The following is a 24486-nucleotide window of genomic DNA, read 5'->3' on the forward strand; positions in this document are numbered from 1 at the left end:
CTGGTCCATGCCAGTTTCTCGTGTGTTTAGTCATAAGCTTCTTCCATCCCGTTTTCTGCAAAAAAAAAAAAATTTGAGTTGCACAAACATTCACATTTAAATTGAACACATTTTCTCCTACAGATGCATTTTTTTGTGCATTTCTCCCTAAGCTGAGAACTGCACTGCAAAATTCGTAGAAAAACACCGTCTGAAGGACAACTGCGTTCTCATCCCCACAGGAATCAGGGAAGTGTGGATTAGGTTGGTTTGCTTCAAAATGCATAGCAGATTAAATTCTCCAGCATCCGCATGGCAAATCTTTTGCAGATAGTATAGCTTCTTTGTACTACTCTCCCACCCCAAATCACATATCCTCCAACACATCAAAGATGAAAACATGGGTGGCTGTCCTGTACTTGTAACACCCTACTCCCAGACTAGGGATTGCCGCTTGAGGCACATACAAATGATTGAATGCAGCTTAAAGTTCTTCTCTGCCTGCTGTAAACTCTGGTAAACATGAACCTCTGGAGCATATGAAATTTTAAAAGGAGATTCCTGTCCTCCAATGTAAACAGTGGGCGAGGGATTTACCAGGGGGAGGTACCAGAAAATTGAGACTAACTCTGGTAAACATGGACCACTGGAGCATATGAAATTCACCACATTGGGCAGCTTTTGGACATCCTGCACTAAAACATGGAACATGACGATACCATATTAACCTTGCAAAGCTGGTGTCAGCTTTTAATAATGTTTCAGTGACATACCTCCTGGCATTCGCTGTTCTAAGCTTGTCTATGCTGGTGCAGCAGTTCTTCGGACAGACCAGTCCTCGGAAATAACATTTTTGGCAACGTTCTTTCTAAAAAGCACTTCTCTTTCCAAGATACACACAGTATTCCTCTCCTTCTCCCCTGGGCCTTTTCTGCCAGCTATGTATTTAAAAGCAGTTGTCCCAATGTCCTGTTGTTGTGTGGAGAGACATAAGGCCAAAATAGACATTACTTTACATGTGTATCTAGTAGCTATGTGTTCCTTTCTATTTTACTTTAGAGTAGGCACAGGTCCCCCAATCCAGATCTTAAAGGCCCCCCCTACTGCCCCCACCCCCGCTAGGCACCCAAACTAGGCCAAGGCTCCTGTGCTTATTCTAAAGAAAAAATGAAAAAAGATGTAGCTGCTAGACATACATTTAAAGTAATGTCTGTTCTGACCCATAGAATGTACAAAACTGTACAGGCAATATTGTACTTGGCACTTACTGTCAATCTAAAGAAATAATTTCTAAGAGAAGCCCAGAAAAGGATGGAAATGGTGGAAATATACATGGGGGGGGGGAGGTTTTCTCCTCCCACATTTCACCAAAGTACGGAAGAGATCCTTCATCTAGGATTTTGGAACAGGTTCATATAAAGTAGATGCATGCATGATTTGTGTATCTGCATTTCATGCTTCCTATCCACCGTCCTGAAGGAGTAAACTCATGCATCTCCTCTACTGAAACATGACTGAGTCCAAATCTCACACATCCCATCACAGGACAGGTCACAAATTCCTTCCTTGGGACATTAGACAGGAAGTACAATTTAGAACAACCAAAGAAGTATGGGCCCACAAAAATGGAATGGCCACGTCAATCACATGTTGGATGCCAGTAAGCTCAAATTAAGTGCAGGGGCCGTTTGCGTGAGATACAAATCGTACTTTATATCTTGTGAAACATGAGCCATTGCCCCTCAGCAAGTTTGACATGATTAAACAAGAAAAGATTACATCCCACACAGTTTCCTTTTCATAACATGAAGCATAAAAAAGTCAGCTGTTTTCAAAGTACTTTGTCTTCTTTATTATTTAAATTAAAATAGGCTCAAGAGGAGAAAGGAAAATGCCCTCTAGGATAAGCTGCAGCTTCACAAAAAACAGTAGACCTTGGGCTCCTTCACATGGAGCTGTTATCCTGCTATTGAGATTGCTCACTCACGGACGTTTGCGGGCCCTTTAGATAACATTGTGAACCTCCAGGGCGTCTCCTGCACTAAATGACCTTAAAAATCCGTTTTTAAACGGGTACCAGATAATGAGCTATCAAATTACCTCGGCTGTGTTCCGCTCGAGTTCCCTCAGTGAAAAGAGGAGAAGTGGCAAGAAGAGGAGCTTGATCAGTGAACCATATGGAAGACTCAGATAAGAGGGAGAAGGCGGGGGGAAGGAGAGGGGGGGAAAGGAAGCACATGTCAGGGCAGTCCGTCCTGATCCTGCATTTAAAACGGAAGCAGAAAACCCTGTTTTAAATGCAGGATTTTAGGCTGGTATAGAGATGTCCTTCTTTCCAAATGAGTACTATCAATAATCAGGTATACAGTTCGGCCCTTTAAAAGACAGTCTGATTTCTATCTCTTTTTTACACATCGAGACTGAAAGGTAACAGCTCGCTATGGCCACTCAGTGAGACTACGGTTCAAGTGGGACTTGAACCCAGGTGCCCAAGGTCCTTGTCCAGTTCTTGCATTGGTTGCATTGGCTCTCACACTGGCAACATGCAAGTCTAACATGCAAACCGAAAGGAATATAATTTGATTAATGTTTTTTGAGGAGCGGCTTCAATTCAAGCTATATAACTGGGAGAATATTACAGTGCAGGTTGCACACTGCACCTCCTATGGGCATTATAATTACATGGAGGGGGCTGCTCCTGCTAGCCTCATCCCCCACTAGCCCCATGTTGCGGGGCTGGGGAGTATGTCTGTAAAGGGAGCCTGCTGTAGATGCCTAGGCTCTCTTCATGATTTTGAACCCTGTGCAATTAGGATCGGAAACCACGAGAAGAGCGTGCAGGCATGCAGCAGGCTGCCCTTGTGGCCAATATGTGGATGGTGAGGGGGCAGGGAGAGGGAGATGGAACAGCAGGAGCATCCTACTCTCCTCCACCAAGTGATTGCATTTACGCTGAGGCAAATTAGCGCCGACCCAAGACATTTTGCTGCCTGAGGAGAGCAGCCAATGGTGACCCTCCCACCCACCAAAGTCAAGGTGTATAGTACCTAAAGCCAGCCAAGTTATTTTGGCACTAACTTAGTTATTTGAGGCAGAAAACCCCACAAATGCATCTCCCCATGCTTGGCACTAAAAAATACAATCATAACAAATTAAATAACTGATTATTTGCTGCCCTTTCATGACACCCCAAATCTAATGCCTGAGGCCTCACTCAGCCCAATTGTAGGACCGGCCCTACGGCAAATGCCCCCAAAGGGCCGATTATTACCCTATGTCAATAAATTCCTGGACTTACGAAGTTAGAATATAAGAGAAAAAGCTGCGCTAGAACCTTCCTTCCTCAGCTGCTATTTTAGTACGTTGTGAGGGAGGCATTTTTGTTATTGTTGTTGGACGTGGTGGAAAGAAGAAGCATTCAGATATAGACCTCCCTGGTCTAGTCTACCATGTGATGGTCCTGATTGCTTGGCTTGGCTCTAGAGATGAACCTAGAGCTCTAGAGTTTACTTACTCATGAGACTGTCCTGTGTGCATTCAGGTTGGGTTTTAGCTTTCTCTAAAACATATAAAATGTTCTATTCTTCCCCATGGCCCCTTACAAAATTCCATTATCTGTACTCTAGGTACACCACCACCATGTTATATGTGGAAGCATCCATAATTTTAACACAGCATCTGGCACTAGCCATCCGTGATTATGGCTAGTCCTTGTCTTTATGTCTCCCTTAACAAGACCATGTAAAAGTGGGGGGAAACCCAGAGACTACACATTTACAAGTTTTCCAAAGTAATAATATTTTGTGCTCATTTTCTAAAGGATGTGCTCATTTCTTCTGCATTTTAGAGAAGCATCGTGGGCTAGGAAAAAGCAGAAAGACAGGATGCACAAATTGCTCGTGATTTCCCTTTTTGCTCTTTTACGGAGATATGGGAATACCGGATGCATGTGGAGATCAAGCATCCGCACTCCACACATAAAAAGAGGAAACACAAGCCAGACACACTTCTTCCATCACTGCTGGTTTGTAACATCCAAAGCTGCCCTTAGCATCCTTCCTCTAAAATCTAATGTTCCTTTCACTCTGTGTTTATCATCACTTGTCCAATTGCTCTGGGACTGTACGAACAGAATGCATTGGGAATATCATGCCTGACTTGCTAGCACAGCTCCATATCAAAATGGAAACAGACTCTGATACTTACTGTTGCATCCAGTTAGTTTGTTTTGTAAAAATATTATATTAGGGGGTTTATGGCTTCTCTCCTGTGTTTTGGATTTTTTTAACTTGCTACTGTGGTACAACTGAAGTGAATAGTATATTTACCATACTGGAAGGAGTTACCATTCCCTTCAGGGACTCTGAAATTTCAGGACCAAACTACTTTAAGGCAGACACAGTGTGACTGCCAAAACCAATATTCCCATTTTGCATTCTACACATCTTCTGCAATGGGTAGTTACTTGCTCGTGACACTGTCCCATGTACATTTCCTTGCTCCCTATTAGCAGCAGCTGCTGATGGAAAGCTTGGGTGGGGAAATACATACCCTGGAATCATGGTTAAATAAAACTACACATTACAGCAGAAGGCAGAGAACATGGCACAGAAAACCCATTTTTGGCAGCCACTCTGTCTGCTATAACCTGTCATCTGATCTTTCTGGAGCTCTTTCCTCCCACCTAGAAATACTTCAGCCATTAAATGAACGAAGGACAAAAAGTGTAAGCTTCTGTCACTTGTAATGGGCATCCTGTTTTTCTGCCCCGCACGCCTATGATGGAATGTGTGACATGATGTGCACCGATACAGCTGTACTCACATATCCAGTGCTTCCACTACAAAAAAATATCGAGGGCATTGCATATACATGCAAGCATGACATATATCATGCATGGAGGATGAGAACACCTAAGCTTGCAGTCCTTCAAAGGACATAGAGATTACGGACGTTTGGCAGAGGTGTGGCGAAGTTACTTGATCTTTCCCTCTTTCATCCCTCAACCTTACATTTGACGAGGCTTTGCTCAGACTCAGAGATAGGACCACATGCTTTGCGCTCATCATTGGCTCAATCCAGTTAAAAGGATCTCAGGTGGCCAGGCTGGGCAAGGTTCTTCCTGTGACACTGGAAAACAGGTGCTAGTCTACCTGAGCACCAGTGTGGTGTAGTGATTAGAGTGCTCGACTAGAACCTGGGAGACCTGAGTTCAAAAATCCCCACTCGGCCATGCAAATCAATGGATCATCTTGGGACAGTAATACTATCTCTCATGTCAGAAGGGTTCTTGGAGTTCATCTAATCCAATCCCCTATTCAATCTCTTGTAGGATCAACAATGCAAGATGCAACTACAGTATCCCTGAGAGATGGCCATCCAGGCTGTACTTAAATACCTCCAGCAAAGGGAAGCCCAGTATTTCCCAAGGCAGTCTGGTCCACTGTTGAACAGATCTCACGGTTAGGAAGTTTCTCTTTATGTTTAAGCAAGATCTGCTTCCCTGCAATTTTTACCCACTGGCTCAAGTCCTACCCCCTGGAGCAACAGAAAACAAGGAGCCATCGACACAGCACGGATTTCAACATTCACTCCGTTGTAAGTGCGCAGCATTGCAGTTGCGAATTAGCTTCTGCTACGGCACACGCGTGATTTACTGCGGACTTCTCCAACAGAAAAGTCCTCTGTGCCCTGACACATGGCCATTAAAGCGAAGTAAACTGTGGCAGCCACACTGCTCTCTTTTTTTTACCATTGTATTTAAATGCGCAGCTGCACAGCCACGTAAGTATGGGGGTGTGACACTTCGGGTTTTAGTGGCTGTTTTGTATTTTAAGGGGTTCTTTTGTGTCTGTCCATTCCTCTTAGGTAAGATGTGGGTAGTCTGCTCCTTCGTTACCATGCCAACTGTTTGTACACAATCACAGCAGCCACCCTCCAGCCCCACACTCTTGCGATGGTTCACACATGCGAAGGGGCATGCCCACGAGAGAGGTACGTGCCAACGTATCATGCCAAAATGGATCTCTCTGAGCTTTGGGTACAGCTCTCTGTTACTGCGCAGCTGCAAAGGAACAGGGAGGAACGGGGAGGAGTGAAAAGGCATCACGGAGTAATACAATCACTAAGCAGGCCTACCTCATGCCCACCGCAAACTGCAAAGTAAGTTCAAGGAATGGACAGACAGCTCAGCAACTGCAGTAAACCTGCAGCAAGCTAAAAAAATTGCAGCAAAACTCCTCTGAGGAAATCCGCAGTTTCCCTGTGAAAACCATGGTTTGGCTGCAAAGTGGCGACTGCGTCGTATGTCCCGAAGGTCCTCGGATTGCAGCAGCCCCGGAGTAAATGGCTCATGTAGATGGGGCCCAAGTCTGCTCCATCTTCTGTATGACAGCCTTTCAGATATTCATGACTACCCTTAGTCTTCTCTTCTTCAGGCTAAACATATCCAATTCGTTCAACCATTCCTCACAGGACATGTGTTTCCAGACCCCTCACCATCCTGGTGCCTTCTTCTGAACATGCTCCAATTTGTCTACATCTTTCCTAAAATGTGGCACTCAGAACTGGACACAGTACTCCAGATGTGGTCTGACCAGCAAAGAATAGAGTGGAACTATTATTTCTCATGATCTGGAGACTATGATTCCATTAATGCTACCTGGCTCATGTTCAGCTTGTGTTTAACTCAGAAACCTAGATCCTTTTCATATGAACTGTGGCCAAGCCAGGTCTCCCCCATCCTCTACTTGTGCCTTTGATTTTTGTTACCTAAACTTCATATTTATCTCTCTTGAATTTTATCTTGTTGGTTTCAGTCCAGTATTCTAACCTATAAAAACTGTTTTGAATCTTGATTCTATCTTCTATGGTGTTTGCAATTCCTTCCAGCTTTATGTAATCTGCAAATCTGATAAGCATCCTTTCTGTGTCCTCATCCATCATTCATACAAATTTTGACAGGGCCTAGGACTGAACTCCAAATGAGACTTCCTTCCAGGCTGATGCAAAGCTTTCAATGAGCATTCATTGGGTACAGTTGTTCAACCAGCTGTGATCCACCTGACAATAATATAAGCCAGCCCAGATTTTACCATCCTGGTAACAAGGAAGTCATGGGAAAATGTGCTGAAAACAAGGTATACTATGTTCACGGTATTGTCAGGGTTGGATTGGAGCCCAGAGAGCCCCAAAGCAGTTCTGATTCTGAGGAAGAGATAGAAACTGTGGGAGAGGAACCCACACGCTGTTCAGAGGAGCAGCCAGGGGGAGAGCTCCCCCCGGTACACATTCCCGAGAGTGATAGTGACCCTGGCAGGGAGAGGGAGGTGCAACAGCAGTTTCTGGATGCTAGGTGCTGGTGCAGCGTCAAGTGGGAGATGGCAGGTGCTGAGAGAAGGCACTCAGCCCGCTTGGCGCAACGGCAACAGCGGCGCCCCAATGCCCCACGGGAAAAGGGTGGACTCTCTCCTCCTAGCCCATAAGTACAGAGGTTTCCCACCTTCCCCTCCAAATGGAGATCAACTGATTCCTAAGGTTAGAACCCCTGAATAGGCAGCTCTCTTAAGTCTCACTCGTAGGATCAAGCAATTAGTATCTGTAAGCGTCATTAGGTTGAATGGGAATAAAGCCTTGGAAAAGAGCCCTATTGTCTGTGTGTTGATTCTGGCTACCTGAGGATTTCAGAAGGCAGCAGGGGCGACCTCCCAACAGGTATTCCCATGATTTACCAAACTTGTAATTCCATTAACTAAACCTGTGCTGGTCCTTGTAATCAATTTATTCCCTTCTAGAAGCTCACAAACCAAATGCTTCAAGAAAATAATGCATTGATCACTAGGAGCCAGCATGGGTTTATCAATACTAATTCATGCCACATCAACCTTATCTCCTGTTGTCATAGAATTACTGGTATGGAAGATCATGGGAATGCCATAGACATAGTATATTTCTGTTACATACCAACCTCACAAGGTTATGATGATAAAATGGGGGGTGGGAAACCATGTAAGCCACCCTGAGCTCCTTGGAGGAAAAGTTGGATAAAAATGTCATTAATAAAACAGAGCAGACAGTACTGTGTTAGGTAAACCAATGGTTTACTGGGTTACTGGGGGAAAGCGACCATGTTATACTTGAGTTCTTGGTTCTAAAGGAAGCAAAAGCCGAGTGTAGCCAAACGCATACCCTGGATTTTAGGAAAGCCAATTTTAATAAACTCAGAACAATGATCAGTAAAGTCCCACGGCAAGCGACTCTAACGAGAAAAGGAGTCCAAGATGGGTGGGAGTTTTTAAAATAGAAAATTCTAAAGGCATGATTACAAACAATTCCAACAATAAAAAAAGGTGGGAGATAACAGAAGAAGCTAATATGGCTTCACAAAAAGCTTAGAGATGACCTGAAAACAAAAAAGAACTCATATAGGAAGTGGAAGGAAGGACAAGCAATGAAGGAAGAGTACAGGCAGGTAGAACAGAATTGCAGGGATGGCGTCAGGGAGGCTAAAGCTGAGAACGAGCTGAGGTTAGCGAGGGATGCTAAAAGCAACAAAAAGGCTTTCTTCAGATACATGCACAGTATAAGACAGAGGAAAGAACTGGTGGTTCAGCTATTAAATAAGGATGGCAAAATGAAAAACAGATGACAAAGAAAAGGCAGATGTGTTGAATTCCTACTTTGGCTCAGTCTTCTCCCAAAAGAGGGTCTATCCCCCCCCCCCCGCCGGCAAAGGAGAAGTACAGGCTGAAGGGGCAGGATTGCAGCTTGAGATTGATAGGCATATGGTCAAGGAACACCTAATTACTTTGAATCAGTTCAAATCTCCAGGGCCAGATGAACTGCATCCTAGGGTAATAAAGAAACTGGCAGAAGACCACGGTCTATTATCTTTGAGAAATCATGGAGGACGGGTGAAGTGCCAGACGACTGGAGGAAGGCTAATGTTGCCCCTATCTTCAAAAAGGGTACAAAGGAGGAACCTGGGAACTGCAGACCAGTCAGTCTGACATCAATCCCTGGGAAAATTCTGGAGCAGATTATAAAGCAATCCATCTGTAACCACCTTGAAAACAATGCAGTGATTACTCAAAGCCAACATGGATTTGTCAAGAACAAATCCTGCAGACGAATCTGATCTCATTTTTTGATCAGGTAACCTCCCTTGTCGACTGTGGGAATGCTGTGGACGTCATATACCTCGACTTCAGCAAAGCTTTCGACAAAGTGCCCCTTGATATCCTGATGAGCAAACTAGCTCAAAGTGGGCTAGATGAAACAACTATCAAGTGGATCCACAGTTGGCTACAGAATCGGACTCAAAGACTGCTTAGCAATGGGACCTTCTCAAACTGGGAAGAGGTAACAAGCCGGGTACCGCAGGGCTCAGTCCTGGGCCCAATGCTCATCAACATTTTTATTAATGACTTGGAGGAGGAGGTGCAGGGAATGCTTATAAAAATTTGCAGATGACACAAAACTGGGTGGGATAGCTAGTACCCTGGAAGACAGAAACAAAATTCAAAGTGATCTTGATAAACTGGAGCACTGGGCAGAAAAGAACAGAATGATATTTAATATGGATAAAAGCCACGTTCTGCACCTAGGAAAAAGAAACCAAATGCACAGTTACAAGATGGGGGATACGTGGCTCAACAACACTACAAGCGAGAAGGATCTTGGAATTGTTGTCGATCACAAGCTGAATATGAGCCAACAATGTGATGTGGCTGCAAAAAAGGCAAATGCTCTTTTGGGCTGCATTAACAGTAGCATAGCTTCCAAATCCCGGGAAGTACTAGTCTCCCTCTACTCAGCACTGGTTAGGCCTTATCTGGAGTACTGTGTCCAGTTCTGGGCACCACATTTTAAGAAGGATGCAGACAAGTTGGAGAGGGTTCAGAGGAGGGCAACGAAGATGATTAGGGGACTGGAAACAAAGCCCCATGAGGAGATACTGAAAGAACTGGGCATGTTTAGCCTTGAGAAGAGAAGACTGAGGGGAGATACGATAGCACTCTTCAAGGACTTGAAAGGTTGTCACAGAGAGGAAGGCCAGGATCTCTTCTCGATCATCCCAGAATTCAGGACACGGAATCATGGGCTGAAGTTACAGGAAGCCAGATTCCGGCTGAACATCAGGAAAAACTTCCTGACTGTTAGAGCAATATGACAATGAACCAATTACCTAGGGAGGTGGTGGGCAATCCCGCACTGGAGGCATTCAACGCGAGGCTGGACAGCCATCTGTCAGGGATGCTCTGACTTGGATTCCTGCACTGAGCAAGGGGTTGGACTCAATGGTCTTACAGGCCCCTTCCAACCCTACTATTCTATATTAAACCTGGTGCCTGGTGTTGGGACTACAGCTCCTATTACCCTCAGCCAGTATGACCACTGGTCCTACTAGCTGGGGATGTTGGGAATTGTGGTGTCCTTGCCTTGATTTTGCCTTGTAACTGAACCTCCATGCTATTGACCTCTGGACTCCTGCATGATCTGCTTTGGGGACTGTGTTTCTGCTTGACTGCTCTCCTGGGTTTTGACCTTAGCTGTGCCTCAAGACGACCTTTCTTCTGGAAACCACCTACTTGCCTGGTAATACTGTGCTTTGACCACTGCCTGTATTTTAGCTACTCTTGTCTTAAACTAATCCCATACTGGACTGATACCCATGTATCTGACTATTTGCCTGCCTAATTGACTTGCTGGTTGGATTTTCCCCATTTTGCCTAGCACAGAGTCTGAGCCAACTAGAGTAGGACACACACTATAACAAAGGCTTAGGTTAAATTGATAGTAAAAAACGTAATCAGCCAAAAAGGTGCCCTGATGAAAACTAGGCGGAAGATCTAAACTATTTACAGAAACAGCAGTCCTCAAGTATCATCTTAAGAGAAGCACTTTTCCTTCTCTCTCACTCACTCTCTCATGTGGAATACATTATTATTATTATTATTATTATTATTATTAATAATAATATACTATCATGTCAGACTTTATACATATTTCCATTGTATAGTCACTCATATTATTCCAGTGAATAGATTATTATTCCAGTGAATAGATAATTATTTGTTTTGCATTTCACTTTACATAGCCTTTCCTCCTCACGATGTTCCCCAATAAATCATAAGATAGCATCTTGTCCTGCACTTTATTATTCCAAAATGTGACAAAAATAAACAATGTTTTCAATTAAACCTTCATTTCTCTGCACACACACACCCAATTCTAATAACGTTTGAGAGTTCCAACATAAATACCAGTTCCCAGACCTTCAATATAAATTTCTTACTGACAGGAGGTCTTTTTACTTCCGTTTATAATTGACTGCAATTCTTGTGTCCGTTAGCAAGTTAATGATCATTTCACAATCTTCTTGAGGCGCCTCATTCTTCACACACCCAGAAAGAACAATGGATGGACCATAACTCCTGTCATTTATATTATATACCATCATTTCATTATTTTCTTGTATCCTTTCCCCAAAAATCTTAATATTTGAACAATACCAAAAGATATGTGATATCTTTGCTTTCACACATCCACACCTCCAACATCTGTACCTGGAAATATATATATGACTCAATCTTTTTAATGTTAGATATAATCTAAAAATGAGTTTATTAAAACTCTCCCAGTTTATTAAAACTTTCCAAGAGAACATTCTCCCAGATCCATTTCTAGGACTCTCATGGAAAATTCCTGACCTAAATCTCTTCCCCATATTGTTTTTACTCATATGCAAATGTGACATATTAATTGATCAAGTAAAATATCATATGATTCACTGATTGAAAGTTCTTACAGTTGCAACCCTAATGGGAAATCTTCATAATAATGACAGCCTTTTCTCTCCATGTTGAGGAATAGTCCTACTTGCTACCGATCAGATTGTGTATCACAAAAAGATAGTGATGAAATCTGAAGCAAAGCAAAAGACAAATTTAAACCTATCAGCTACTTGGAAAGCAACTTCCCTGAGAACCAGATTCAGCAAATCTAGAGAAAACCCCTTGACGTGTCCATACACAATACTGAAAAATGGAGCAGTATAGCGGCTAGAAAATGAAGCTACAAATCGTGTTCCCTGGCAACTGGTGTACATAGGCATACTGCCTCTGATACTAGACGTAGCATATTGCGACCAGGACCAGTAGCCACTGATTTCCTTATCTTCCATGGAAAACTGCATACAATATTCCAAGTGTGGTTGCACCATAGATTTGTTTAGGGACAATATGATATTGGCAGTTTTATTTTTGAATCTGTCTGCAAAAATGCCCAACATGCATCACTAATAATATGATGTCAGCAGACTTGGCCACCTCACTGCTTATTCTTAATTCCAGATAATTTATGGACACATTAAGAAGCAGATGTTTCTATGACATAATATCTTGGGGGGCAGGGGGGATTTTCTTGCTCACAGCTCACATTCTTAGCCACTACCTTACACCAGCTCAAATTTAATGAAATATTAGAAAAGGGTAACACTGCAGAAAATACATTAACACCACCGTATCATGGTGTATACATGCATCATATGCATGTATACTCAAGAAGTAAATCCCCATTATAAACTTATACAAATATTGAATTTTCCCCTTAGTACAGCAAAAGAATAGCCTTGTCTCTTATCACCCTGTCTAGCCAGGGTCTCTATCAGAGCATGAACATTTAATTATTGTGTATTTTAGGCCACACACATCATTAATTAGACTGGGAACTCTGCAGCTGGCAAGACACACTAATGGTCAGTTGATGTCCTACTAAAGTCAACAGGAATGCATACACACATGCACCCTTCAACAAGAATAGGTTGAAGTAGCCAATATTGAATACAGACAAGATAGAGGAAATCTGGACAGGAGGATTAAGAGTGATGTGGGTTTTCTGGAAAATTTTGAATTGGAAAATGTTCTGATGCAACATCACTAGAGAGGGAACTAATTTAGCATGTTTATTTTACTTGTATTTAGTAAACAACAAAGCTTAAAAAAGTACCCCGTGTTAATTTTCTGTCCCAACACACCTCAAGTATTTGACCTTAAATATTTAAGGAGGAAATTAAAGCACACTTTATGTAGAATTTTTTACTGGGATACTTGTACAAAATGAAATACAATGGCATGTGCTGCCCTTCCCTTACATTGTTTAAATGTAAGGAAAAAAACCAATGGTACTAAAAACTATTGACACAGTAATTCAGCTTCCCCCAAGCTGGTGCCCTCCAGATATGTTGGACTTCAATCTCCAGCATGGCTGACTGGAGGATGCTGGGAGTTGTAGTCTAACACCACTGGAGGGCACCAGGTTGCCAAGGACTGCACTGATTTTAGCAGCCCAAAAATCTGTGCATGGTATGTTGACAAGCACTCTTCTCTTTCAACAGACTTTTTAACTCTCTTCCACTACAGTTGCTGAAGCACCTTCAGTTTCTCTGTCACTACATATCAGTTCCATTTCACACTGAGACCTGGTTTCCATTTAAGACAACACTGAACACGGGTTCAGTATGGGTTGTTGTTGAATCATGAGTTGTCATTACATGAGAAACTTGCACTATGGTTTAACTATGGGTTGTTAACCACAAACAAACCAGAGTTCACAACCCAACAACAAGCCATGGGTTCTCTTTCTGGGTTGTTCATGGTTAACAACCCATAGTTAAACCATGGTGCAGGGTTTGCACGTAAGAACAACCCACAATTCAATGACAACCCATACACAACCCATACTCTGGGTTGTCGTTACATGCGAAAGAGATGTATTTATGTATTTCAATGACATACACTTATTATCTCACACTCTTGATAGGAATAATAACCAGAAAAATATTAATTACAACTTTGAAACTGCCAAGCTTGCCTAATATTGTATTTGCAACTGGCATCCATTCATTGTGCCTAATGAACATATGAAACAGAAAATTTCCATGGAAAAATGAAGCACTGGCAATGTTTCTGTTCTGGAAAATTTTCCATGGAACATTTTCCACCCCACATCTTGGAGGGTTATATTTCCCATTCTGAACAGGTGTGGAGTCTGGAGATGCTTCTGGACCCTGCCTTGCTCCTCAGTATGCTGGCAGAGGTGACAGCAAGAGGCAACATCAAGATCCTTTACAGCTCCAGGCCTACATATCCATGAGATCTGTTATTTGGGCCCTGAGCTCCAAATGCCTTTGCTTTGCAAGCTAAGAAAGTCATTTGCAAAAAGGAGAAGCTTCAACACAGTTGCCCTGGTGTTCTGGAATAGCCACCTTGATGAGGTAAGAACTTTTTTGCCCCTCATGGCCTTCTGGAGTGGCTGCAAGACTTATCTGCTCTGGGAGGCATATGGCTGCTGATTCTGTTTCTGCCATTATACCTGGATATGCCATTTTACCTGGACATACCATTTTGAAACTGTTAACTTTCTGATTGTTGTTGGTTTTTAATTTTGGAATTGTGTGTTTTACTTTTTCTAGATTTGTAAGGTACCTCTAGCCTTGGAAAGGTGGACGTCAAGATGAAAAACTAATAGGATTTCCCACTGACTGTTCCAGATACCAAAAAAGCTGTAAGCCAAGGCCCCTGCCACCCCTGGTGCAGCCCCTGCCACCCATCACGGGTGCACCCCAAAAGAGTGTCCAAAGAAAAAAAAAAAAAGGTGTCCATAGCTGCTATAGAACCCCAAAGGGGTTCTGAAAACAAGGTAAATTTAACTTGAAATTTAGCTTGAAAACAAGGTAAAATTAACCACTGTAGCACTACAGAGCGGTTTAGTCCCAAATGTTGGTGGCAAATCAGTGGTTGTGGCCCTTTGGGGCGGATGCACCAGGGATTGTGTGGTACCCCATGGACTACAGCCTGGAGCAGGGGTCGGGGGGGGGGCAAAATGGCCCCCAGATCTCTGGAAGTTGCCCACCCCTGCTGTAAACAAATGAAAACAAGCACAAGTATTTAGGCAGCCCTATAACCAGCCTTCGGTTGTACTCCGCATTAATGTGCATATTATATATGTATACATAAATATAATATATTTTCAGGAGACATAGCTGAACAGTAGGTGGAAGAAGAAGAGCAAGTGCGAAGTCTGACGTAAGATGAAAGGAAAAGAACAAAATTCAGAAGTTGTATTTTATAAGCCGCTGCAGGTTAAAAGTTGCACATCAGGTGGTGTGCAACCTCCAAGGTCCAGGTTCGATTTCTGCCCCATGGGCCCCTGCTGACAGCCACATTCCATGCAGTGCTACGCAGTCTGCAGGGCGCCCCCCCCCCCAGCAAAGGCCTAAATCTCCGGTTTACCACCGATTTTGGTGGCAAATCACTCTATAGTTCTACAGAGCACTACAGTGGTTACATTTAGCTTGTTTCCGAGCAAAATCTAATCCTTTTGGCACTCTGTCACTGCTGAAGAAACCAAGTTTGGCCCTTCGGGTGCTCCACAGCCACTATAGACGCCATTTTACTTTAGTAAAAACAAACAAACCTAAATGGGGGGAGGCAGTGGGGGCTGCACGCTGCCCACCCTTGCCCTACGTTGTGATATAAGACTTCCTTATACCAGGTCATATCAGAGGTCCATTTGACTCATCATTATCTACTCTGACTGGCAGCAGGTTTCTGAGGTATTTGAGATAGTTCTTTCACAATCCAAGATCCATTCAGCTGCAGGTGCCGAGGACTAAATCTGGAACCTTCTGCTCTGCCACTGAGTTACAACTACTCCCCGCTGCCATTAAAGCGCACAGTTACTGAAAGGGATGCTGTGGACATCAGTGAGACTTGTCTGGGGGGAAAAATGAGATTGTGTGGTTCATCCAGAGATCACATTACATACACAAGCCACTTGGTAAAGCCCCCTGAGTTAGGGTGATTTTTTTCTGGATACACAGATTGATCTCAAGAATTGTGGGCAGGACACAGCCTTCCGCGCTTGCGAGGAGCAAAATGCGGAAGCACCCGTACATGTCAAATACATGGGCCATTGGCAGTGAAATTCTGGCCCCAAGGAGCTGCATGCACATGAGGAGCTGCGTTCTTGCTCGGGCACCTATCTTGTGGATAGGGTAAGACCACCCTGCCCCTCAGCAGGTTATGCTGTGGCTTCTGAGCAGGGATGAGCAAAGCAAGAGAGTTAGAATAACTCTCTTGCTTTGCTCATCCCTGCTCAGAAGAACGCAGCTCTTGCTCAGAGTCCGTGCAAGCCCTATCTGGAGAATGAAATTAAGGGAGCTGCTTGCACTGGAGCAGAATGTTAACCCAGGGTAGAGGAGGCTCCTGCAGCCCGTACCAGGGAATAAAGACTATATTCTAGGGGTTCAGAAGGTCTTTCTGCCCAAAGGCAGAATCCCAGTTCAGAGAAGCTCTCAGGGGCAGCATTCCAGTGCAGGGGTGGGGAGGCAAAAGCGACAGGGCCAAAATAAAAACAAATATACCACCACGGTAACTAAGCCTTACAAGAGGCATTTATAATGGGGCGGCGGGGGGACTACACGAAAGCCAGGAAACCACCAATGATTGGTAGATGGGGGAAAGTGTGTGGCCTTCTGGGGAACCTTGGAGGGCTGGATCAGGATCCCTGGAGGGCTGGATTTGGCCCCCCAGGCCTGAGGCTCTCCACCCCTGCTATAAACCACCAAGCTTTATCCTAAGGAACTCTACAGGGCTAGAAATGATGGGTGTATCAGGCAAAGTGGCATCTTAGAGCTTAAATCTAGCACTGCTTGCAGGATTCAGTGAGCAGGATGAACATTTGCTCCTTTTCAGCTCCCGCCAACAAGCCACTGGGATGAAGCCATCAGACTGGTTTCAGGCTGACCCTGCGGAACTCCTCCTTGCCCTGGGGGTGACCACTGCTCCCCCAGGCTGCATCAAAGACAGGGTGGAGATACACACCTGCACTTCCCAGCCCACCTGTGTAATGACTGGACCACACCCTAACGTTGGGGATACTAGGATTGTGTCATGTTCTCTCCAAAGCAGAAAGTTCTTCCCTGCAGTAAAATACTCTTTGTATTAAAGGGCTAACAGAACAAAATTATATGGTTTCTTGTATCTAAGCAAGATTTCCTGTGCTGGGAGTCTTGACTACAGACAATCCCTTTCCTTAAGCTTTATTCTCCCACCCACCCTTTTTTTTTAGTAGCTGTTTACAGCATTTCACATTTGCAAGACAGGCAAAGAGTTTTGCTGCTGTGAGAGGCAGGAATGAGCCCATGCCTTTCACACCTGATTAAATATTAGTTTTTTGGAACAATAAGCAAGTCTGACTGAACAAAGTCAGCAGACAGTAAGTCAGTTAATGAATATGCAGCGGCCTTCCCTATCAAATTAAGCTTTGGAGAAAAGAAATGTAAAGGGAAGAGCAATGAAGGGCTCCAGGCCAATCCCTGTATCCAGGACACAATCCAATTTCCTCTCCTGAAATTTTAGGCTTCTAATTCCTTTAAAAAAGGCTTCCAAAGTTGTCTTCGACTTCAAGGTTTGTGTAGAAAGTAGAAATCCTTTGGAGCTGGGTTGTGTGCCTGGAGAAGCAAGGGGGTGTCTAAGGCACACAGAGGGATGAAAATGACAATTAAATGGAGGGCAGAGAGGGAGTCTTCCAGCAGTCAGGCACAGGGCATCTGTACAACTTCCTGTTACTACTCACTAGTTTTGCCACCCTATTTATTACCAGCAACAGTGGCATGTACAATGTGACACTAGGCTTCAGGCTCCAGAATATAGAACATGCAGACTAAAATGAATCTAAATCCAACAGTGTTTTCAACAACGGCCCATCAGCTGTCTCCAGGAAACCCACAAATAGGGCACGAAGGTGATGAGGTTCACTTCCTAAGCCACTGATGGCCCTAACCTCCATGAATATATCCTCACACTTTTAAAATCAGGCTAAAATGGCATACTATCAGAACATGCAGCTACCGGGACTTCTGGTTGGAACCAATGTTGCTCTGGCAGCTTCCCACGGGTTTTCCTGTGGGAGCTTTCTCAAACAGCTTTTTAAAAGGTTGAAAAACCTTTTCATCTCCCCCCTGGAATTAAAGGGGGAACAAGGCAGTATCTGGACAACATCTTGGAGAAAAAGTACCCCCCTTGAGATAGTGGGGGGGCTAGATTCCAGAATTATCTCCCCAGAGCTTTACCAATGCAAAAAGCTGTGATGAGACTCCCATTTCACAGGAGAAAACAGGGCTGACATGTTCCATAATAATATATGCTTCAAGAAATATCGACAACTCCTGTGGGATGATTTAAGAAATATTAACAACATCTGAGAACATCTGAGGACCTGTAAGATCTGTTTGAAAGAAACATGAATGCACCGAGAAGAAAGGGGATGGCTTCACCGCCAACCCCCCCCCCCCGTATCTCCTGTGTCAAAAGTTTTGAAAACAGAAGACATAGGGGAATTAGTTACTCTGATAAAGACTTTATCTTCACAATTTACGGAGCAAGCCAAAAGGTTGGATTTAATCCAAAATTCTATCACCACCTTGCAAGGAGCCGTCAATTTAATTAATGCGTCATTGCAAAAAATGGAGACGAGAATTAACGAGCTAGAAGACTGAGTAGCAGGGAATGAAACTTCAACACAAATTTGTTTTAAAAATACCTTTGAGAGAATTTCTCGAGGCCTTCATGGGAAGATCCAATGTACATATTATTGGGATTAAAATAATCTGTCTAATGATCTGTCTAATGATGTAAAACTGCCTATTTTTGTGGATAAACTTTTGCATGAGATACTCCCTATCCCATCTGATTATTTACTTGATATTGAGCAGGCATTTCGGATGCCAAATGCTAAAGGGACTGACTACACAATCATAGTCCAACCTGCAAAAGTCTCCACAAAGAATTATATCCTGCGTTTGGCAAGAGAGGGTGGAAGCCTTTCCTGGAAACAAGATAATGTTATGTTATTTCCAGATTACATCAAAGAGGTGGCGAATAAAAGAAGGCAATTTATCAAAGCAAAAAATATGGCAAAACAAATGAACTTACAATATTACTTAAAATATCCTGCTACACTTTGTATTGTGTAGGGATGGGGGGGAATTTCTCCCTGAAACTTCGGGGGGCCGAGCGCCAACGCATTCGGTCATCCGAAGGTTGTTCGGGGAGAAATTCTCTGCCCCCCCGCCCCCTGCCCCCCGCCCCCCCCCCCCCGGGATGGGACTTACCTTTCACGAATGTCCCTCCCGGCAATGGGTCCCGGCGGCGGGTCCCGGCGGCGGTTCGGCAGGTTTTTGTCAGGGGCGGGGGCTGCCATTACAAGCAAAGTAAAAAAAAAAAACCGCCCCTGTGATAGGCTACGTAACAATTAACATAGCCTATCACGGCTAGATTTGCAAAGTCAGCCGTGATAGGCTACGTTAATCGTCACGTAGCCTATCACGGGTGACTTAAAAAAAAAAAAAGCGCGTACGGCTAATGGCGGCCCCCATAGGGAGCCGCCATTCGCGTTCCTTATTTGGTCCCTGTAGTCTATGTAAAGATTTATGTAGACTACGGCGAAATAAGGACAACGCAAATAGCATTCCCTTATTTTCGCCGTAATCTACGTAAATCTTTACGTAGACTACAGGGACCAAATAAGGAACGCGAATGGCGGCTCCCTATGGGGGCTGCCATTTGCGTACGCGCTTTTTTTTTTTCCAAAGTCACCTGTGATAGGCTACGTGACGATTAACGTAGCCTATCACGGCTGACTTTGCAGATCTAGCCGTGATAGGCTACGTTAATCGTTACGTAGCCTATCACAGAGGCGTTTTTTTTTTCTTTTGAAGTTCGCGGCCGGGGAGACAGGGCGCTCCTCCCCAGCCTGAATTTCGGCCCGGCGAGGCGGGAAGCCTCCCCCCCAGCCTGAATTTCAGCCGGGCGAGGAGGGAAGCCTCCCCCCCCAGCCTGAACTTCGGGGGGAGCAGCGAAGCGCCTCCCCCCCACCGCGAAGCAAGCTGCGAGACCAGGTAAGTGACTTTCGTGCACCCCTAGTATTGTGTCTGAAGGTCAGATGAAGAAGTTTCTGAATCATGAAATGGCAGAGGCATGGCTGAACGTAAAAATGCGTGAGATTTTTGTTACAACCCTATGAACCGGAATCTTTAAACAATCTTTGTTAACTGTTTGTGTTTAGTCTACATGATCCAGGCTAGGTCAGAAGATAAATTATATATTATTCTCTCATCTTTTTTTTCTTGCTTTTCTTTATATTTTTTATTTCAAAATAGATATGGTATGCTGTATTTAAAGTAATTGTTTGATGGTACAATGTGTACTTATATATCTAGTATAAAATAGAAAATAAATTACTGACTGTTGAAGGTTTATGTTTTATTATATAACACTATATTCCTTTTTTAATTAGTAGTAGTAGTAGTAGTGGTGGTGGTGGTAATCTAGGCTACTGGGAATGAACTGTAGACCCGTTTCTTGGATATAAGATTGATGATATGATATTGAAATGTAAAGTTGTTTATTAAACTGTAAGATTGTTAAGATTACAGATATAGTTTGTGAAATAGAATGGCATCGGAGGCTGGGGGTATTGGAGTTTAAATTTAATTCTTTAAGGAGGGGGGAGAGGGAGGGGGGAAGGGGAAAGAATCTTCTTCCTTTTTCTTCACCTCCTTTCCTCCTCCCTTTGCCTTTTTTCCTTTTTTATTATTTTTCTTTCTTTTTCCTTCTCTTTTTGTTATTATGCTAGCCTCATCAGAATATTGTACTGTTGGGAAATTCTAGTATTGATCAGGTTGTTGGTATGTTTGGTATTGTATAGTTAATTTATAAAGATAAAATAAATAAAAATATATTTAAAAAAGAACATGCAGCTACCATCATTTGTGTGTGTGTGTGTGTGTGTGTGCGTGCGCGCGTGCGCGTGATATGTATATATGTACATATGTAAAAGGAAATGTTTGTCTCTATGTCCTTGATAGACTCAAAAACTGTACAACTGATTTATATGAAACTTTCAGGATTTGGTCTACCTGTCTGGGATTGGTTCTAGGCATAGTGAAAATTTTGTCTACCATCAGATACTCAACCTACAAATTTGCAAGGGCAAAATCATACCCCTTCTTCAGTATCTGCAGGTATACCACAGTGGGTACATAGGTGTCCAAAATGGTTACAGCATTATTCTGTTTAGGGTGCAAATGGATGCAAGGGCACATCCCATTAAGAAGGGAGGTAATGCAGAAGGAGCTGAAATTATCAGATAGATACAGCAGTGGGCGGGGAAAGAAGCAAGCTGCCTAGGTAACAGAAGAAGAATGTTGGAAGTTGATGTGGAGGGAGGAGGAGAGAAGGAAGAGCGGCGAAGCAGGGAGTCATGGCTGACAGAGAGAGAAGCTCAAGACAGTCTTCAGGAGACGAAGAAGAAAACACATTTATTGTAATTACTTTAAATGTGTCTGCAAGGTTGAAGCCTGCAGTACCATATTCACTCACTACACGGCAGAATTTCTTAGCCAGGAGAGAGTTTTGCAGTTCATACCATTTGAAGCCAGGAGGAAGTAGTCTGAGGGAGAAACGTATACAGCTGCCCACTCCCCTCTTCTGGGAAGTCCCCCCGCGCCCGGTCAGGGGAATGAAGTGGACAGACCCCTCCCTCAGGGGGCTATGGGAGTCACCATGGCAGGGGCTGTGCCTAGGGGCCAGGGCAGGCATAATGTGTACATAATGTGTACAACTCTGGCAGCTGCGTAAGTTTGCTTGAAGGCTTTGTTGTTATCAAACAAAGGGCTGATTCAGCCATGCAAAGCTGGGTCCATGTGCGTGGGTGTGTGCGTGTGTGCGTGTGCATATATATATTCATTCATGGGTGGGGGAGTTGTTTTCCTCTTTCATCTGAACCATTTAGTACAACTTACCATTAATACAACAACGCTCTTAGTTTCTATGCCCCTCAGGATTGGCGACTGCAGATAGTGCAGGGAAACACCTAAGTCACATGTTTATAGTAACATGTGGCCTAATTTCTAGCCTAAACTATTGGCCATCTCTCAACATCTTGTCGTAGTGAGTTCCACTGTCCCACCAACGCTCTTGCAACACAGCCCCTGCTGTAAGGAAGCAGCTGCCATTGCCACTAAAGCTTTGTTCAGAATAGGACACCCAGGTTCTAACGGTGTAAGCTTTTGCTTCCCAAAGAACTCCACAGGAGAATGTGATTTCCGCTACTGGGTAGATGCCTGTTCATATGCTATTTAGTAATCACTATTTTGTAGATAAGAGTATGAACCTACCTGTACACGGTGATCATTGTCTGAGGCCCTCCTCAGAGTGCCTCCTCTGAGAAAAGTTTGAAGGACGGCAATGAGAGAGAGAGAGAGAGAGCGCCTTTCCAGTGGTGGTCCTCCAACTGTGGAAAGCTCTCTGCAGTGAGGCTGCCTGCTACCAACATTGTCATCTTTTTTGGCACCAGGTCATGAAATTAAAAGACGCTTGCTCCTTGGGAGGAAAGCTATGGCAAACCTAGACAGCATAGTAAGAAGCAGAGACATCACCTTGCCGACAAAGGTCCATCTAATCAAAGCTATGGTTTTCCCAGTAGTAATATATGGCTGTGAGAGCTGGACTATAAGGAAGGCTGAGCGCCGAAGAATTGATGCTTTCGAACTGTGGTGCTGCAGAAGACTCTTACGAGTCCCCTGGACTGCAAGGAGGTCAAATCAGTCCATCCTAAAGGAAATCAACCCTGACTGCTCATTGGAAGGACAGATAATGAAGCTGAAGCTCCAATATTTTGGCCACCTAATGCGAAGAGAAAACTCCCTGGAAAAGACCCTGATGCTGGGAAAGACTGAAGGCAAAAGGAGAAGGGGACGGCAGAGGATGAGATGGCTAGATAGCATCACGGATGCAATGAATATGAACTTGAGCACGCTCCGGGAGAGAGCGCAGGACAGGAAGGCCTGGCGTGCTATGGTCCATGGGGTCACGAAGAGTCGGACACGACTGAACGACTGAACAACAACAACAACAACAAGAGTTTTTTCTACTCCCAGGCAGATGAAGGCATATGATGGGCTTTTTATGCATTAGTTGTTTTTGTTAAGGTCCATATTGTTTTATTATGTTTTGGTATTTTAATGGAAATTATTTAACTATTTTATATTTTGTATGACTAAGAAATAATAACAACAACAACAACAACCTCCTCGTTTGCCACATCAAAGCCTATGGAACTGGCACTTACCTGAGCAAGTTCGTCCACCCCGCTCGCTGTCTTTACGAGTCTAACTAGGTCTTCTTGCATCTTATCCACCCACTGTTTTATCCTACAGAAATAAAAAAAGGTGTGATGAGAACAACACGTAAGGAAGAAAAGAGATGTCCCATCAGATCAATGGCAAATCACTATGAAGATTACAAGCGCAAATACAGGCTGACAGACTATATTTATTTTCCAAATAAAATATTATTTTCCATATTTATTATAAGTTATTTTCCACGTGGCAGATTGATGCTGAAGTCCCTTGGATATTGCTGTGAATCTGCTCTAATCACACTTTTCCACCCCATTCTCTTGCTCGCAGGCTCTCACAGAAACTCTTTCCGTATTTCAGATTTGGTTAGGAGGAGCTAGATCTTAACTGCCTAGCATGGAGAAATGATACTAAGAGATACAAGGTATCTGAAAATACCATGCTATCTCCCAATGTTTGAATATTTGTCCCATTCATTTCAATGGATCTACTCTAAGAAGAGTAACACTGGATACAGCCCCATGTGTCCTCCTTTACAGAGAACAGTTCTCAGTCCAAGTCCAGTTTAAAGGTTAAGAACCCTAAGAATGGAGAGCAAATGCCTTCAAGTTGCCCATCCACGGTTAGCACCTGGACAGCAGACTGAGCAGACATAGCTCCCCTGGCCACCGCCACTACAGTGACCGCATTTCTATTTAAATTATAGTAATTATATCTAAATTTGCATCTATACATATAAATTAGCATGTGCAAATGTCATGCAAATATTTGGGGGTGGGGGTGGCGATGCATTTCCTCTTTTTCGGCAACGCATAAGTGGCCATCGTATTGATAATCCTCCATCGTTTTCAGAAATACAGTGCATATCAGGGTGTCTGCTCTAGGGAGCAATCCTATACATGCTTAGACAGAAGTCCTGAAACTCCCAGCATGCAACTCCCAGCATGCCCCAGCAACATCTAAGTAATTTAATACTCTCCTTTCAAGGGGGAAAAAAACGTATTTGTAAACATGTACGATGCCTTGAGTTGCTGTAAAATAGTCAGCCAGGAGGAACAGTAAAAATGGTCATGTTCAAATAGTTTCATTCATTACACAAGCCCTTCATTTCAACCACGCAGTACAGCCTTAAACATGAGAAACTGCTCTGCTGGATCAGACCAAGGATACACCCAGTTCTAGTCCAGTATTCTGACAATGGACAGCCATGTATTATAAGAAGCTCCATAAGCCATGATACATACAATTTATTTAAGCCTCTATCATGTTCCGCTAACATTTAAAACAAAATCCCAGGGAAG

At 43.6% G+C, this 24486-nt stretch overlaps 1 protein-coding gene across 1 annotated transcript in view; it reads right to left on the bottom strand.

Moving 5' to 3' along the window:
* Positions 1-24486, bottom strand: part of CACNA2D1 (calcium voltage-gated channel auxiliary subunit alpha2delta 1) — a 555905-nt gene that overhangs the window by 448065 nt on the left and 83354 nt on the right. Inside the window, exon 2 of the mRNA XM_084811840.1 lies at positions 23176-23257. Within this exon, the coding sequence (XP_084667966.1) occupies positions 23176-23257 (82 nt within the window). The remainder of the gene's footprint in view (positions 1-23175; positions 23258-24486) is intronic.

This window comes from Heloderma suspectum, chromosome 7 (genome assembly GCF_057233095.1).
Source record: "Heloderma suspectum isolate Gila_16-S chromosome 7, 16-S_ref, whole genome shotgun sequence".
NCBI lineage: Eukaryota > Metazoa > Chordata > Lepidosauria > Squamata > Helodermatidae > Heloderma > Heloderma suspectum.